General features: G+C 43.6%; 3 protein-coding genes across 3 annotated transcripts; 2 read left to right on the forward strand and 1 right to left on the reverse strand.

The window, feature by feature from the left end:
• Positions 1-353: 353 nt before the first annotated feature.
• Positions 354-3992, forward strand: LOC306702801 (elongation factor 1-alpha 1; the record flags this gene model as incomplete). Its single annotated transcript, XM_079168501.1, has 7 exons — positions 354-497; positions 588-767; positions 1000-1296; positions 2159-2309; positions 2397-2653; positions 2891-3125; positions 3215-3992. 7 exons carry the CDS (start codon positions 354-356, stop codon positions 3337-3339), a joined length of 1389 nt encoding a protein of 462 aa, XP_079024627.1. The 3' UTR covers positions 3340-3992.
• A 275-nt stretch (positions 3993-4267) lies between these two features.
• Positions 4268-6768, forward strand: cgasa (cyclic GMP-AMP synthase a; the record flags this gene model as incomplete). The annotated part of the gene is made up of 6 exons (XM_079169307.1): positions 4268-4981; positions 5065-5281; positions 5430-5687; positions 5774-5873; positions 5957-6301; positions 6642-6768. The coding sequence occupies 5 exons, from the start codon at positions 4268-4270 to the stop codon at positions 6285-6287; spliced, it is 1620 nt and encodes a 539-aa protein (XP_079025433.1). The 3' UTR covers positions 6288-6301; positions 6642-6768.
• A 659-nt stretch (positions 6769-7427) lies between these two features.
• ddx43 (DEAD (Asp-Glu-Ala-Asp) box polypeptide 43) lies at positions 7428-15875 on the reverse strand (the record flags this gene model as incomplete). Its single annotated transcript, XM_079168405.1, has 17 exons — positions 7428-7609; positions 8184-8399; positions 8744-8831; positions 8941-9079; positions 9213-9322; positions 9467-9594; positions 9678-9765; positions 9920-10020; positions 10183-10324; positions 10440-10550; positions 10645-10763; positions 12227-12386; positions 13088-13169; positions 13285-13440; positions 13977-14094; positions 15153-15208; positions 15530-15875. The coding sequence occupies 16 exons, from the start codon at positions 15873-15875 to the stop codon at positions 8199-8201; spliced, it is 2145 nt and encodes a 714-aa protein (XP_079024531.1). The 3' UTR covers positions 7428-7609; positions 8184-8198.
• Positions 15876-18900: the final 3025 nt, after the last annotated feature.

Below are 18900 nucleotides of genomic sequence, written 5' to 3' on the forward strand. Positions count from 1 at the left end.
GATGCTTTAATGTTGTGACGCTCTGTTTAAGAAAAGGAGGGAACAGACGTCACATTCAGCTCCTTAAGCTCTGATGAACTCATGAAAACAGACGCCGCTCTTCTGCTGCAGTTCACATTCTCCCTGCGACAGTCTTCTACTCTAGTGTGATGCATTTTCTCAGTGTTACATTACAGAACACTAGTGACAGACTATCATAACCCTCCCACGATAACTCATGCGCTAAAGGTTCCCCCCCCCCCCCCCCCCCCCCCGTGTGTGTGTCTGTGTGTGTGTCTGCTGTACTAACTTTGTAACTTAACGCCGGTTGAAGCTTGACAGACCGCCCCCTCCCCCCATCCTGCTGGTTCACCATGGGGAAGGAGAAACTCCACATCAACATCGTGGTGATCGGCCACGTCGACTCTGGCAAGTCCACCACCACGGGACACCTCATCTACAAGTGTGGAGGCATCGACAAGAGGACCATCGAGAAGTTTGAAAAAGAAGCTGCCGAGGTGAGAAGAGAAGAGAGAGACAGAGAGAGATCAGGACGTCCTATAACACACCTATAACACACCTATAACACTTCTTCTTCTCTCCCTCAGATGGGTAAGGGCTCCTTTAAGTACGCCTGGGTTCTGGACAAGCTGAAGGCGGAGAGGGAGCGCGGCATCACCATCGACATCTCTCTGTGGAAGTTTGAGACCAGCAGATACTACGTGACCATCATCGACGCCCCGGGTCACCGGGACTTCATCAAGAACATGATCACCGGGACCTCCCAGGTCGCTCACCTGAACATTTTAAAAGTTTTGTTTGTGTTTAATATCGTTTTTTAGTTGCAGGACTTTGTTTTGATGCATTTGTTTTCAGTGGTTTAAATTTAGGAGCAATTAGTTTGAGTGTATCTCAAACCAAGTTTATCAGAATCAGCTTTATTGGCTGCGTAGCAAAGATGAACGTCTATAAGTCAGCAGGAGGCTCGTCAAAGAACACTTGTTGTTTTTTCGTCTTCAGGCAGACTGCGCCGTGCTGATCGTGGCGGCCGGCGTCGGAGAGTTCGAGGCCGGCATCTCCAAGAACGGGCAGACCCGCGAGCACGCCCTGCTGGCCTACACCCTCGGGGTGAAGCAGCTCATCGTGGGCGTCAACAAGATGGACTCCACGGAGCCCAACTACAGCCACAAGCGCTACGAGGAGATCGTGAAGGAAGTGAGCACCTACATCAAGAAGATCGGCTACAACCCCGACACCGTCGCCTTCGTGCCCATCTCGGGCTGGAACGGGGACAACATGCTGGAGCCCAGCCCCAACGTGAGTCCGGCTCCTGTGGAACATTAATGCAAATGATGTAAAGAGTGAGTTAGAATCAAACATTTGAATAGTAATTTGCGTGGCCAGGCGGGATGAGAAGCTGCAGCTCAGAGCTCATGTTTACTTGAGTCAGCATTTCTGCAGACTTTGCCCCAAGGGAATTACCCACAATTCAGAGCAATGTGACACTAAACTAGTGGAAGTCAGAGACGTAAGAAAAAGGTAAACAAAGAGGACGGCACATGTGTGGTATTGGATTTACTCAGAACCATAAAGGATGAAAGATGGAACATGAAAACACATGAAGTGTCAAACACTTCATTTAGTTATTGGAGCGGTTTGAAGTCAGATAAACCTCTGATGGTTCAGGGTTTGAGACCTTTGTGTTCTGCGGTATGTTGAGAAATTGTTGCTTCTGGCCACAGAAGCCGAGGTAGCAAACTGTGCACAAGAAGTCACAAATTTTCAGTTTGTTTACGTTTTAATGAATCTCAAATCATCTCCCTGTTCTATGTTGATTCTACGTCGATCTTCCTTTATCGTGACGCACGTTGTGCTGCTGTTCTTGTGTTAAAGGTGCAAATCAAGTTTATTATAATATCAGAAAACTGCAATATCTAGCTAACATTAGCCAACCGTAAGCGACGGCTGTAGCAGCAAATATTAGTATTTTTATTGCTTATGAATTTCACATTTCTTTTCAAATTCTTCAATCAAAAGATTCTTACTTTTATTACAACATTATGATTGACCATAATAATCTAATGTCTCTCTTCTACTGAGGCCATAAGCTTCAAAACCTCTGAACCGAACGATAACTGTGTGAAATGTACAACACAGTCCGTTATGTTCTTGTCTCCAGATGACGTGGTTTAAAGGGTGGAAGGTCAACAGGAAAGAAGGCAACGCCTCAGGGACCACGCTGCTGGAGGCTCTGGACGCCATCCAGCCACCCACCCGCCCGACCGACAAACCTCTACGTCTGCCTCTGCAGGACGTCTACAAGATAGGAGGCATGTAGCGAGACATGAACCGTAGCAGGAGAGCGGGGGTTTGTCAAAGCTCCCTTTTAACGTCTGAACGCTCTCCGTGCTCCTCAGGTATCGGCACGGTGCCGGTGGGCCGCGTGGAGACGGGCGTGCTGAAGCCCGGCATGGTGGTGACCTTCGCGCCCGTCAACGTGACCACGGAGGTGAAGTCGGTGGAGATGCACCACGAGGCGCTGACGGAGGCGCTGCCCGGCGACAACGTGGGCTTCAACGTCAAGAACGTGTCGGTCAAGGACATCCGCCGCGGCAACGTGGCCGGAGACAGCAAGAGCGACCCGCCGCAGGAAGCCGCCATCTTCACCGCTCAGGTAGCCAAAAAATATCTTTTTATAGAAATGAAACGTGAGCTGATTAAACCAGCTGTTTAACTGTAACTATTTATAGTCTTGAGGAACATTTGTTCACTCTGCAATTCTGTAAAAGTAATCGATGAAAGATAATCACTGAGATCTTTGTTTGACAGAGAATGTATTCTAAAGATTTAGGAACTCTAACAGGCCGCTCACGTCGTCTCTTTGCCTCTTCGTCTCTTTGCCTTTTCGTAGGTGATCATCCTCAACCACCCGGGTCAGATCAGTGCCGGCTACGCTCCCGTGCTCGACTGTCACACCGCTCACATCGCCTGCAAGTTCGCGGAGCTCAAGGAAAAGATCGACCGGCGCTCCGGCAAGAAGCTGGAGGACAACCCCAAATCCCTCAAGTCCGGAGACGCCGCCATCGTGGACATGGTTCCCGGCAAGCCGATGTGCGTCGAGAGCTTCTCCGAGTACCCTCCACTTGGTGAGTTCCAGGTGTAGAGCCCGCTTACCTCCCTCCCATCATCAAAGGCGTTGTGTCTCTAGATGAAGCTTCTTTACTTCACCTTGCAGGTCGCTTTGCGGTGCGCGACATGCGTCAGACGGTGGCCGTCGGCGTGATCAAAGGCGTGGAGAAGAAGCTCTCCACCACCGGCAAAGTCACCAAGTCCGCCCAGAAGGCCCAGAGGACCAAATGAATGTCGTGCTCCTCTGCCGACCCGAAGGTCTCCCAGGGCAGGACATCGGCCGTCCGACTCCATCCGACGATCGGCCGCTTCACCTCGATAGTCAAAGACTGGTTAATCATCACAATGCACCGCAAAAGCATTCGAAGGAAAGAACGACGTTTAGATCTCAAAGTCCTTTTGAGGCAACACTCCCGACTCCCATTCTCAGTGGTTAGATTACCATCAACGTCACGATGTAACATCAAACTGATAGTTTTAAATGTGCACTGTTGATTTAGTTTGTGTAGATACCTTTTCGGTGCTTATGGATGTTGAGACGTTTAGAGGTACTGAGACGTATCGCCGCTCCAGCTCCTCTGGAGTCACCGGTGTCTTTTTACGTGGTTCGTGTTTTGTCCTGCTTTTAGTGTTTGTTTGCAACTCCACGGTGCTCTGTAGGAGCAAGATGTTAAAAACCATGTTCTTCCAAGTAGTAGATCAGTAGTGATTTGTTGTATCTAAGCTAGAAAAAGCACTTAAAACAGACGGTCCACATCTGTCCCCCCCCCCCTGAGGGACTCTGAGTAGACCGCCTGTTGATCCTTAAAGCACTTTGATTGGCGTTTTGCTGACTTTGCACTTGCACTGGAAAGCTTAAATTGGCATAAGCTGCTGCACCTTACTGTAAGATGGCATGAGCCTCTTTGCAACATTAAACATGTTTCAACCAAAATGGTCTTTTAGTCTTTTTTTTCTAAGTGTGCGGCAGAGAAAGAGTCGGACCAAATGCACACTTGTGTCCACAAGATGGAGCCATCGGCACAGGAGTTAGATCTTTGAACAGATTGTCACGTGATCCTACAAACCAGATAATCAAATGGGTGACGTGTTTTGAGCGGGCGTGTCAGAAACTCTTTACCTCTTGACGGATCAGTTTCATTCCTCTCATTGCACCGTCATGACTGGCAGAGGGAGACCACGCAGGGCAAAGAGCCCAGACACCAAGTCTGCCAACAGCAAAACTATTCCAGAGGAAGTGTCTCTGCAGAACGGCACCGCAAAGGAAAGGAAACCAAAGGCGCAGAAAAAGGAGGAGAGCCCACTTCAAGACAGGACCACAGAGCATTTCATAGTGGAGATCAGCAGGCAGCAAAGTGCAACTACTGACAACAAGAAGGCTCCCGTACGATGCACAAAAGCCAAAAAAAAGACAGAACAAACTGCAGAGGAGATAAGGAAGACGCAGCCGGAGACACCAGAGGATCCTCTAAAGGCCACAAAAGTAAAAAGATGTGTTGGGAAGAAGGCCACATCCCCAGAAGAAGCTGCAGAGGAGACGACAAAGACACAGCCAGAGACACCAAAGGATCCTCTAAAGAGCATCAAAGTAAAAGGATGTGTTGGCAAAGCCAGATCACCGGGACACATCACAGAGACGCCAAAGGAAACCCCGAGGGCTTGTGTACCACCCGTCCGGTGTGGAGACAGAGAGCACCCCGTCCTCCACACGACTCTGGAGAACCTGAAGATCAAAAGGGACGAAAGATCGGACGCGGCGGAAGTCGTCAATAAGATAGTAAAAGCTATAGTTGAGCATTTGAAAGAGAAAAGCCAGAGCTTCAAAGAAATAGAACCGCCGCTACGTACCGGAAGCTACTATGAAAACCTAAAGGTGAGTCTTCTTCAGACGCTGTATTTGGGGCCATGTGAGCACTTTGAACTACGATGTCATTTGTATAATTTGTTTGCATGCAGATTTCTAATCCCGACGAGTTCGACGTCATGCTGCCGGTTCCTGTCGACCGAGTGAACGTTGCTCCGTTCGGAGACGACGGAGCTTTTTACAGCGTGGAGTTAAAACGAGGGAAGAGTCCTCTGGAGAAATTTCAAAAGACCGGCGGCACTTTATCCGCCAGTGAGATGCTCAAAGAGTTCAGGGACGAGGTGAAGAAATCCGTCAAGCAATTTACAGGTGAGTAGAGCAACTTCTTTAAAGTCTTGGGTTGGTCTACTACCCTAATATCACAAAATCCAAAGAAACTGTCATTAGACCGCGGTTCTCACACTAGTCTATAATAATACATTCACGCAACATTTCGATTGTTTCTTTGTTCTTTCAGAATGGGAGGTGACAAAAAAGAAAAAAGGTTGCCCCGCCGTGACCCTGTTGACAAAATATCTACCGATCCCCATTTCACTGGACATCGTCCTCAGCATCGTGGTTCAGTCCAGCTGGCCGCCTTTCACCAAAGAAGGCATCAAGATAGACGGCTGGCTGGGAACCAAAGTGAAGCAGCAATACAAGCGACTGCCGTATTATCTCGTCCCAAAATACGAAGGCATGGGTACGGTGGAGTGTGACGGGGTCCTGGCCAAAGGTAAGCTAGTTGCTACACTGTTATGAATGAAATCCAGAACAAAAAGAAAGCCACGGTTCAAGTTCCCCTCCGGGTGTTTTTGGCAGATGTTTGGCGGGTTTCGTTCTCACACGTTGAGAAGCTCATGCTGCTGAATCACGGGTCGGAGAAGACGTGCTGCGAGAGAGAAGGAGAACGCTGCTGCAGGTTACAGATGTTTTAACAAACTCAAATCCTCAAGCCATCTTGAAATACAGTTACCTCAAAGTTTCTTTTGTCTTTTCAAACAGGAAGGACTGTCTGAAGCTCCTGAAGCATCTCCTCAGTCTCTTGAAGGAGGAGGACTCTTCTTTGACCAAGTTCTGCTCGTACCACGTTAAGACCACGCTGTTACACGCCTGCTGCGCCAGAACCAAGGACGCCGACTGGAGGGCCTCGAGTCTGAGCCGCTGTTTCCTGCTCCTCCTGGGGGACTTCGTGGAACATCTGGAAAGAGGCGTTCTCCTCAACTTCTTCATCCCGACTCAGAACCTGCTCTCTGGTCCCGGTCTGAAGAAGTGCAGAAGTCTGGCTCAACGTATCGAGGCGGAACGCGACAACGGATTTCCTATTTTCAAGTGATAACTGAACTCAGGGTAATAGAAATATCATTTATATAATTTATATGTCAAAACATTGATTAAAAGTCATAGTATAGTATGTCAAATAAAGGCATGAATGAGTCATATTGAAGTTTGTTGATATTAGTCATCTTATGTGATGACGTTTTATACGTGACATGCTATATTTTAATAACTATTTCCAAAATACTATATTATGACGGTAACATGTTATTATTGTCTATACCAACTTTTTTAGTACAATCACATGTCAACACAACAAACTACTTCTTTAATGTCATATTATACTGTGACAAATAACACAATGGCAGTTTACATAAACGTAATCCTTTGTCTTTATGGTTCTGTGTTGCAGGATCCGGAGCTCCATCTGGTTTATCATCCACTCCTGTCCCTGTTCTCCAGCGTGGACACATCAACACACATGACGGATTACAAGCTTTCACAATTGTTCTTTGTAAATAAATGCATTTGTTACTTTTTGAACTTGTCAGGTCCATTTCTGTCAGTCTAGGGGTGTGATATGTTTTAATGTATACTGTTATAACATATTGATTAAAGTATTAGTATAACATGTTAAATAATAAAGTCATAGTATTGACTGGACTAAAGGCATGAATGCTGCTGATTTAACTTCAGTTCCAATGATTGTACAAATACCCTGAATACAACATTTTGCTAACGTTTGTACTCGAGCAGCCGGCTCCGTCGTCAGAAGTATTGACAGTGTTTCATCATAACCGTGATGACTCGCTGTTCAGCACTTCTGCATTCATCAAACAAAGGATTATGAAACGGTTTAAGTTTTACCAGAAACTGCAGCGGCGCTCCGGCTTTTGATTTCATGCTCGCCTATAAAAGTAACTTCCTGTTCACTGCAGACGACTTGGACTTAATCCGGGGAATCACTTCCTGTTCAGACAATTTGTTTTTTCAAATAATTGACGGTTTGCCTTTTAGTGAATGATAATTATAAAACATTTACCTTCTAGGTTAACGTTTCCCATTATTGTGAAGGTGCAGATTTAATGATGACCGCATCGTGAGCTTCAATAATACAGGGCGTCTTGTCTCTTTAAAAAGGAGATTTTATTATAGAGGTTTCACGTCTGCATTACATAAACAAAATGTGGTCGGTGAGTTTACAGACAGAAGAAAGTGTCACATTTTAAACATTTTTTAAAACAGGAGTGCAACACAATGAGGAGTAACGGCCTCATCGGTAATCCAGCAAAAACACAAACAAACCGCTTTCAAATCAAAGAAAACAGATAATGTACATTCAGGAGAAATCACAACACAGGTATGAGACTCTGCTTCAGCCTGTTGAGAGAAATAGAAACAAAAACACATTAGAAAATCAAGATTAGTCCTCAATTATTATTAAATTCAGAATACCAGACAGATTTAAAAATTCATTACTGGGGCGTTCAGTCAAAAATCAATCTCTGACTTCATACCTCATGAGTTGAATTTTGACTCGTTAACGTTATGAACGAGCTAGAATGTGGTTACATTTACTAGAATGATCGACCAACCATGTGACCTGTAGGACGACCACCTCTCCTAAAGACAGACATCTTAAAAATAAACATCCAAATGATTTTCTGAAGATTATCCGGTTTCAGTTTCCACCCTCAAACTTCAGTTTTCCCATTTATTAATTAAAAAAATGCATGTATTTATTTTGGACCAAAAGTATTGAAGTGGTGGACGACCTTGTTTGTTAGCTACTTAATCATCAGAAGAGATGTTTATTTTGGATTTCTTTAGGAGGGGAGGTCCTCTCCCGTCTCCTGATTGGTTCATGGAGCACTTTAACATGAAGGGAAAAAGCTAAAAGTAATTTCTGACTGAATGTTTGATGTCTAGCGTTAGTGTTCATGTGTGGACTTACGTGGACAGTCGTGCATTAGAAGGCCCAGTTATCGCTTCGATCTCTGCCTCCTCTCCCTCCACCTTCTCTCCTCCCTCCTCCACCAAAACCTCCTCCTCCACCACCTTCTCTCCTCCCATAACCTCCTCCTCCTCCTCCTCTTGGAGCGGCCAAGTCTTTCTCCCTCTTGTGCTTCTCGTATCTCTCTGCCATGAGCACCAGCTCCTCGGGGACCTCCTGCAACAGGATTCACAAAGACTTCATGCACGTTACGACGGTTCACTGGATATTTTATTAAAAACTTGATAAATGTAAATAACAACATGCTTCCTAATCAACGGCAGTAATCAGCTTTCAGGCTGTAAATACAACATTTCCTCCTGATATAGTAACGTTTATCACAATATTTTCTTCTTCAATACAAAAACTAAAGCCTTCTATGGTTTATTGATAAATACAGAATCCTGTTGGTCAGTGAATTACCAAGACAAGATATAAACCACCATCTTTAATCATGTTCTTAACAAACTTTCTGTCACTCACATTGTATGTGTGGTCAAAATAATAATAGTAACACTGACCTGTCCCGCTCGCTCCAGGATGTGAATCAGCTCCGGGGCCATTCTCCAGTTCTCTCTGGTGATCAGGGTAACAGCAGCGCCTGAGCGTCTGGCACATAAATGCATCGACATTAACTACTGAATACTCAGGAAGCAGAGACCGGCAGTGAGTTACAATCATGCGACCGCAGAATAAAGTGATCTGTAAACACTCTTACCCTGCTCGGCCCGTGCGGCCCACGCGGTGGACGTACTCCTCTATGTTACGTGGGAAGTCGTAGTTAAAGACGTGAGTTATGTCGATGACGTCCAACCCTCGAGACGCCAAGTCTGTGGCGACCAGGATACGAACTCGGCCTGGAAGACGAAGAAGAAACAGTTATTCTCTGGTCAAATTAAGCCTCATCGACTTCAAGATCACCAGCTGAATGCCAACATATTTAGGTTTCAGTCCGGGTCTATTCTTAGGACTGCTCCCTCTGTAACGTACTCTCTTTAAAGTCCTTGAGGGCCTCTTCACGGTCACACTGCTCACGGTCACCATGAAGACTCTGCACAGCCAGACCCTGCAGACACATGTCGCTGGACAGGTCGTCGGCCCTGAGAGAGCACAGACATGCACACAGGAAGTAGTGTGTGTGTGTGGTTAACACCGGTATTTACCAGGAACTGTGGGTGGAAGCTAAAAGCAACAATTTACTCCCTCGTTCACGAGGCAGACGTTAGCGACTGATTCCTACTCACACAAGCTTCTTGCCCACAAAGACGAGGACTTTGTCCAGAGGCTGCATGTTTCTGATGAAGTCAAACACGTAGGACTTCTTCTCGTCTTCGTGGACGATCAGCACCGTCTGCTGCACCGTGTTAACGGCCTGAGAAACAAGGGTGGGACGAAGTGCGAACATTAAAGTCGACACAACAGATAAATGGTTTGACTGCATTCGTCTCCACTTACCGCCAAGTCCAGAGTGCCCACATACACCATCATGGGATTCTTCAGATAGGATTTGGCTAATCGTCTCACACCGGTGGGCCAGGTGGCACTGCATCATGGGAGTTTAAGAAGGAAGAGGAAGCTCAATCTCAACAACACGTCAAAGTAAATCTCCATAACACTCCATACATGCTCTGCAATGTAAAAGCTTTACAGAGGGAGCTGCATCAGTACTTGTTTAAGGTGCTCCGTGTGATTTGTACCTGGTCATGACGGTCTGTCGGTCCGGCCGGATGTCCAGGAGAATCTTCATAATCTGGGGTTCAAAGCCCATATCTAGCATCCGGTCCGCCTCGTCCAGCACCTTTTCACAACGATCAGAGTTATTAGATGCAACCTATCGGTACCGATCCATCTTTCTCTACATTGGTTTGTGCTCACACCTAAAAAGGCCCAAATGCATTCGTGTCAAAGACACTTTACACCCGAAGAATTTCACTGAGATGCACGGACACAAACGGCTCACCAAGTAGGTGATGGACTGCAGATTGATGAGCTCGTTCATCTGCAGATCGTTCAGCCGGCCCGGTGTGGCGATGACGATGTCCACGCCGCTCTTCACCAGAGCGATCTGAGCTCTCCTGTCTCCTCCGCCGTAGATACAGACACTGAGATAAAGGACAGAGAGGAGGGAACAGTCATGGTCATGTCAAAGAAATATGAATTATATTAATATGCTAAGCTCATTCGTAATGACTTGTGATACATTAAAGACTGCTGGACCTTTTGTAGCCCTTATAGCGATACTTGCTGCACTCGGTTTCGATCTGCAGGGCGAGCTCTCTGGTGGGCGTCAGCACCAACATGCCTGGACCACCGCGCTCGGCTTTAGGCCTAAAAGAAAATAAAAGAGTAGTTTCAACGATAACATTGCTGCTTAAAGGAATCAAGATGTTAAGCTGAGGAGACAGAAAGGAGCTGTGCTCACACAGGCTGTCCGTCCATGTGGATGAACCCTGGCAGCAGGTAAGCCAGAGTCTTCCCTGTTCCAGTCTGAGCGATGGCGATCACGTCATCTCCACTCAGAGACACCGGCCACGCCTGAGACTGGTGAGGAACCAACAAAAAGCACCGTTGCGCATTTAGAACCAACTACATACATACATATAAATATATATAAATACACTACTGGTGTAAGACGTAAGAGAGTCCACGGATATAACAACATTCAACTTAGTGGTTAAAGGTGATATTATCTTTAATAGCTTTCATTTTCAGACGGGCAGATTGTGTCAGAGCAAATGCCCTGAGACACCACAACAGTTGTCACAATTGTGACTCAAGAGGATGCACACACACAGCTTCAGAGGTATAATCATTAAACGCAGGGCGGACCAAAGAAGAGGGTGCGGCAGTACATCTGATTAAGAACTACCACAGGATTACAGCAGGTTTGTCAACCATCTGCATTATACAGATTGTGCAACAAGCTTATTCAAAACCACAAGCCAGCGATGATAGATCCCATTTGACTGAGCCTCTTACTGCGAAACGAAAGTGAAATCAGAGAGAGATGATGCCGTTTCATTTCCTCTGGAAAACTACGGAAACACCCAAAAACCAGCCCAGAACACACCTGTGAGAGGAATCACAACACGCACACTGATCTACTGGGACTCCTGGGTTTGGTGCTAAGATATAAAAACATGTCTGAATGTTTGAAACACTCATTCTTGGCCATGTCTTTATGTTTCATAGAACAGAAATGAATGGAAGAGAGAGGTGTAAAGATAGAACACTATAGAATCATTTCTCTAGACAGACGGCTTTAACTGCAACTTCAGACAAAATCCCTCTTTTGTTTCCATGCATCACTTTCTAGATAAAGATGTGCAGAAACCCAAACATCTCTGATGCAGCCACAATTAAAAAGGATTATATATATATATATAAAATATATCTTTGATATACATAGTAAAGAAGGAACAATGTGTACCACACTTATTGGAAAACGGTCTTTGGCCAGTACGTATGTTAGGGCAATATTTACAAAATCAAATATCACAATATTTTAATTCATCAGTAATGTGGATATAAGACTAATTAGGTAAAGGCAACTAATAAAAGAGCATATTACGCTATCTAGTCTCATATCCTGATATTAGGACGGATAGCAGACCTTCAAACACTGAATAATTAAACAAAGAGTTCAACAGCATCTCATTGAAGTGCAAAAAGTATGAATGAAATAAACATTTTGCTCAGTTCTCCACATAATGTGTCAAAGATTTCCTTTCTTTTCTGCTTTTTTTGGGGGAGACTATAACGGTGGAATAATAATTTTAAAAGTTTCAGTATTTCCTGTTAAAGCTGCTGATAATACGGGTATTTCCAAATATGGGTCCTTGTGAATCCCGGGGATAACCAGCATACGAGTATTGAGGCAGGTCACTACAGCGGTGCTTAAATCTAACACATCATTGGAGGACTTGGGTTCGTTTTTTATTCTAAAATATTGTGCTGATACTTCAGAAGCTTGACCAGTGGCAGCCTGAACCACAGGTCCATACCTGGATGGGGGTTGGTTTGACAAAACCAACACGTTCTATATTCTCCATGATCTCTGGATAAAGATCGAAGGCCTCCAGGAAGGTGCGACATGGATTTGGAACGGGCCGCTTCTCCCCCTCCTCCTTCAGGTCGTCCACAAAGATATCGTTGTTCTCCTTCCTGTGGAAAAATATAATGCAAACAAGAACGTTGTGGAACTGGTTGAACGGGTCGAGGGCGGTTTGATACCAAACCACACCGCAGACAAAGAGGAATACACAGTGTGTTGAGTGCGGTTTGTTTACCAAAAACACATTTGGTCCAAACGCCACATGAAAGTATATTATGTGCTATTGGTTGTTTCTATTCTTGCACAAGTTTATCAAATAATACTCTTTCAATGGGAAATAAATGTAATAAACAATAATTTGTATAAGATATTGACCCAGAGACAGAGTGCTGACTAATAGTTTATATAAACGTTATCTGTCCTGTACAACCTGATTTTTCACTCAATCTATGTCGTCAAATACTTTTCCTTTATTCACCAGCAACGCTCAATCACCCCGATTACGAGGCCCTGAAGATTGAGACTACTTTAGGCTTGCAAGCATCTACATGACAGATGTGTAAACAGTTTACTGACAGTACTGCAGTCAGACCTGCTCAGAGAACACGTGAAGAGGTGGAGAAATGGTGCCACCTACTGGTCTGAGGCTGTAATGGAAAACAATGCAGACCAACACACACCTATTGGAAAAGTGTGCCTGTCAATAACACCCTGAAGAGTTATGGCATTTGTCTCTGTTCTCTCTACTCTACTACTGTAGTAGTACAGGTGTTTAGCATTGTATAATACAAGGTAACACTGGCACATTTACCTCCATTCACTGACTTCCTCTGCTGTGAGCATGGAGACGCTCTCTGCCTCAGTGTAAAAGTTCTTCTTCAAGGGGGGCAGGTCTGAAGGAAGTTAAAAATATTAAAGAAATTGTGCGAATAAGAAGCGAACACATCACTTCTTTAGTACTTGTGGACTTCAGTGTACGTAGAGTAGTGACAATATTTGAGTCCTTACCTTTCCACTTGAGCTCTTGATACTTGTCCTTGTTCTCCCGGATGTCGTTCCAGTCGATGGATGGAGGAGCTGGGGTTATCGCCGAAGCCTGAAGTTCTACAGTGGACCAGACAGAGCGTTCCTTTACTCCTCCATCATCTCCTGTACCACCTCCTCCTCCGTAGCCTCCTTCGTCAGCTTCCCCTCTATAGCGTCCTCCACTAGCTCCCCCTCTGTAGCCTCCTCCACGATCTCCCCCTCTGTAGCCTCCTCCACGATCTCCCCCTCTGTAGCCTCCTCCACGATCTCCCCCTCTGTAGCCTCCTCCTCTAGCTCCTTCTCTGTAGCCTCCTCCACTAGCTCCTCCACCATAGTCTCCCGCCCAACCAGGATCTGAAAAACAGATCAGTCGATGCAGGAGATCCATTTTCATTTATAAACCGCACAACAGTGGTGTTCCCAATAAGTACGGGTACCGAAACCCGGTATTAAAAACAGGCACTTAGGAGGGTAGAAGAAGTGTCAACTGAAGGATATAATTGAGAATATCAAGCAACTGTTGCTTAGAAGAAGAAGTTATTTCACGTTGCCACAACTTATTCTGAATTATGCCTATTAATCAGCGTGGCCCTGCTAAAAAAACAACAACGATCAAAAATCCTTTCACATACGGCAGGAATCAACCCACTATTTCTGGAGAAAAGACTTCGTACCGTTGCGAGGTCGGAAGTTGCGATCTGCCAACAGGTCTTCAATCATCTCTTTGGCCTTCTGCTGGGCGGCAGAGGATCCAAAGAGGACCACCTCACCTTCAGAGTCGCCGTTGTTTATCTGGGAAAACAAACAAAAAGAGGGAAAACTGACATCCTATACATGCTCTGTCAATAGTTCCATTAGTTGAATTCTGAAGATGATTTACAGCTTGATCTGCTTTTCTGGTGTTCTTTCAGAAAACTTTAAATCTATGCAGTTCATTGCAGGTTAAACCATCTTGAATTGGCCCTGACCCCCTTTGGAATGATGCTGGTTTTGTCCTCTTGGACTTGACTCTACCTCAACTAAAGAGGGTTTTTCCTGATAAAAGAAAGATGATTTTCTGTGTACGTGTCATGTAGGTACGGGTGATGAGCGTCGGGGTCATTCATATATTGATAACAATACAGATCATGATATGACATGTTTTCTGGTAGCACAATAAATAAATAGTCTACAGGAAATAACCACATGGTAGAGTCTATTGTTTTGTAAACTCCTGTGTGAATTAATTAAAGTCAAATAAAGTGTAGTATTTTCTCATTTAAAGTTATTGTGAGGAACTTTTACCTAGTTATGAAACAGCCTCTTTGTGACATACATAAAGACCCTGCTGCAGGAAAAATTAGGTTTTCTGTAGGGACTGGTACTTGGACACACTTCTGCTTTTAAATGCAAAATTAAAGTTGCTCATGGTAGCTTTCATTGAGAACCTTCGGGCTATATGAACCTAACAGCTTCAAGTCACATTAAGAGAGAAACGTATGTTTCCAGCTACCCACTGACTATGTCCACATGCACACAAGTAGAGCAAATAGATTAAGGTAAGAGTTTAACACTTAGTTAGTGTTTATTATATAGAAGTAAGAGTTGGAATAAATAAAAAGTCAGCGTAGAAACATTGCAACCAAAGCAGATATTTACAAGTATTCATTCGTGGATTAGTAAAGTTAACAGTTGTGATAACAGATAATATGAGTTCTGTCTTTAACAATCACAGCCAACTGTTGACATTAGTTTACCTAATTTAACTTAATTAGTTATTAAACAGTATACCAACAGTTTAACATTTTTAAATGCACACTATTTTTGGCCACATAATATCACTAGTTTCAAACCGACAATAGTCAACTTACCTTTATCCTAGCACCGGTGCTCTCTTCAAGTTCACGAATTTTGGCTCCTCCGCGACCTTTAAACAGGATTAAAAAGTATTAAGAATATGTCCAAAATCTAACTATATGTATATATCTATATGTAATTTATGGAACATACCCTCCACTAATGTACAAGTCATTCCCACACACTTAACTATTAATAAAACATGTCAACATCTTAAACCATCACACCATGTGGACCTCATAAACAAGCTAACTAGCTAACCCTCATAAACAAGCTAACTAGCTCGCTAACTTCCGCTCTGCTAACGCTAGCTAACATTAAGTCAAACAGAATTTAAGCTAAAACTCCCAACACAGAGTTTTTCATTTGAATTACTGCTTTATAAACCTACCTATTATCCTCCCAACTGAAGCATTTTCCACAGTGAAAGTCACAGCCTGGGAAGAGTCCGACTTTCCATCGCCGAAGGTTGGTCTTCCAGGGCCTCCGCGGTCCGTGCTCCGGCCGTATGGGCGAACTTCACCGCCGCCTCTCCGACTCTTATACTCGGAACCGTCGCCATTACGATCCGCTCTCCACTCTCTAGAGGCTCCGGAATTGGCGCCATTTCTTACCCCGGAAAATACGTCTTGTCCTTGACTGTCGTTGTGTGGTGGTTTCCATTCAGTTGGAGCTGTTATTGCGGACTTCGTGATAGCAACGCCGCCCTCGCTGTCGTCCTCCTCCCAGTCAGACATTTTGAATTTGGCTCCCGCAACGGTTAGCTAGCTCGAGCTAGCCAGGCACCAACGGCTAATTAACTGTCAATCAATCAAGAGGCATTCACTTCCTCTCTGTAAGCTCAGACTTCCGAGCTTTTGATAATTATTGTACGTGTAAACCCTGGAATTTAATTAATAAAAAGTATAAAAGTAAACGTAAAAATGTGGAGACATTTAGGAAAATATCCCTATATATATATATATATATATATATATTAGATAGCATACCTTTCCATCCACTATCCTTCAACCTGAGTTTATAAAATCCTCATTCCAAAAAGGCAACATGACATCTGCTTAAATTGCTAACTTTATTTGATTTTTATATATATAAACATTACATTGCTAAAGAAAGACACAACAACCAAAAACAGTTTAGTTAATTTGTACTTTATTAAAGAATAATAAAATTATTTTTGCATTTCTCATCCAGAGAACATAATGTGCACTTTAATAAATTAATTTCAAAGAAAAATAATAATGTTAATTAACATTGTCAAGCTTTTAAGGCCCAGTTGTGTAATAAATTACCATTCAAGCAGTAGAGAAATTGTATTAATAGCCATCATATAAAGTCCTGGACCAAAGCTACATGACTTAAGTAAACTGGATGCCCAAAATTGAGCAGATCGACTTCAACTATGCAGTATGTTGTAGCTTTAGGCAAACAGGACAGTTATAGCCATGTGAAGAAAAACAAAATAAACATTTCATATGCAAGAAAGGCACCCTTAATTAAGCAATTTACAGATTGCAAAATGTGAGTTTTATGAGGTTCCCCAACTGGCTGAGTCCACAGGGCGTTTCCTTGTGTTCGATATCTTGCTTCAGAATAACAGAAAAGTTTTGGTTTGGCCTTTTTTTTTTTTCAGCAAAGCTCAATCAATAACTACGACAAAGTCTACTTTAATATTAAGCATTAAAACTATACCATGTCACATTTTCAGGCTCCTCAAACTCACCAAAAAACAACAACAACTGTGCTTTCATCATAACAGCACAACGTCTGCATGGGCTGTAGAATATTTAAATAAAAAATCAATCTACAAGTGTTAACGACATTTGTCATTTGTTAGGAGATAATACTTGTTATATTCTACTACAGAATATTAATTTGATAAGCAATGCACTTAACATTCAAAACAAAGGGAGTACAACTGTAAATTAACAAATAAAGGTCGTCATTGACGTATTAAAATACATTTTTAAGACTGCTGAGACCCCTTAAGACGTAAACATGCAAAAACTACGAAGCAAAAAATTTCAAAATGAAGATGGCTGACAAAGTTTTGTGCATAATTCCCACGAGCAGGATGACATTGAAAACAACGTGTAGTGTGTTAGGACAGTGTCATTTAAGAAACACACAATTTTTCCATAAACCTGCCAGTGAAAAGTTCACAATCTGAATATGGAATAAATGCACCAAAATATAAAATGTGTGCCATTTTTAAGCTAATAACCTAAATGGTTAAATAGGGTAATTATAAGGTGAGGAGGGAGAGCATGCACATTCACAAATCCTGGTAAATTAAAGCCTCAATGTGTATTTCTTTTGAGGGGGGAGCAGCAGAAGACTTTAAAGAAGATTCAAATCACAAAATATGAATTAGGATTTAGTATTTAGATCACAGGGCACATGTATTTTCTCATCTCTCTCCTCTTCTAAGTAAATATATGAAATGTCAGCAGCAGAATGGACACATGGATCAAGTAACAACATGCAAAACTGTAACCAACAACAGTGCATGTGCAGTATATTGTAATCACGAGGTTCCTCAAGGTGAATCCAAACTAACCTGCCATCGTCACCCTGTAACACCAGTCTACCAGTCTACCAGTCTACCAGTCTACCAGCCTACCAGCCTACCAGTCTACCAGTCTACCAGTCTACCAGTCTACGTGGCTCTGGACCGGCTGGAGGGAATACGTTCAGCCCAGCAGCCGCTAATCTTCATTATCGATGCACAAGGTGCAAACCAGCACCCAGTAAAACAGACAGGGATTGTCCAAAAAAAATACCTTAAAAGGTTTAAATGTAACACTAAGTGGGTTCTCCACACGACTACTTTCAAATTAGTTCAAAATACGATAATGTTCCTATAGGCAGACTTTGTTTCGTACTCTTTTGTTGAAGATCTGGAGTTACTTTCACGTGCAGAAGGACGTCCGGGTGTGTGTTGGAACAGCTTAGACGTGCAGCGTCTCATGCTCGGCTCATTCACCGTTCAGACCATGAGAACATATTATGTACAATTGTGGGTGTTTATTTTGATGCTTTTTACTCCTTGATTTGAACGTCTTCCAGGCTCTTCCCTCACAAGATGAGATGTGTTTTAATGTTCCATCTTTAACCCTTAATGTGTCTGAGTAAATGTAATATTCCGGGGTGAACCACACGTGTGCCGTCCTCTTTGTTTACGTCTCCATGCTTCCATGTGTTTAACGTTACATTGCTATGAATTGTGGGTAATGCTGATTTATGGAAAGTGTTCATGAAGGCTTTAACATGTCTGAGAGAGTCTTCAAACACTGGCTGCTTTGACAGAGGAACAGAAGTAAACCCTGGTGAGTGAGGGGACTGGGATTGGGCTTAATGCACTGGGAATACTGTCCAAACCATCGCTGGTTGTAGAAAATAAACAGAACTTGTGTTCTGATTACATGCTGAGGGTTTTAACTCTTTTTATATTATAGTTCAGCTATTCCCATCACACCAGGCGCTGGCCTCTCCTCTCAGTCCTGTGTGTTTTGGGGGGAAACAGTCCGTGCAGTGATATGTATGAAAGTAAAAAGATGACGTCACATCGCCAAAGACAGACATTGAACAAAGAGAGTGAGCGGCTCTCCTCTTCATCCAAGAAAGTCTCTGAATACAAGTGAATGATAGTGTGTGTGTGTGTGCATGTACCTGTGTGTGTGTGTGTGCTACTGGTTTCACTGCATGTTAAGAAACTAACGGTTGAACTTTAGCTTCCAGTGGCTTGTTTGAGGTTTAACT

This window comes from Pholis gunnellus, assembly GCF_910591455.1.
Source record: "Pholis gunnellus genome assembly, chromosome: 11".
Taxonomy (NCBI): domain Eukaryota; kingdom Metazoa; phylum Chordata; class Actinopteri; order Perciformes; family Pholidae; genus Pholis; species Pholis gunnellus.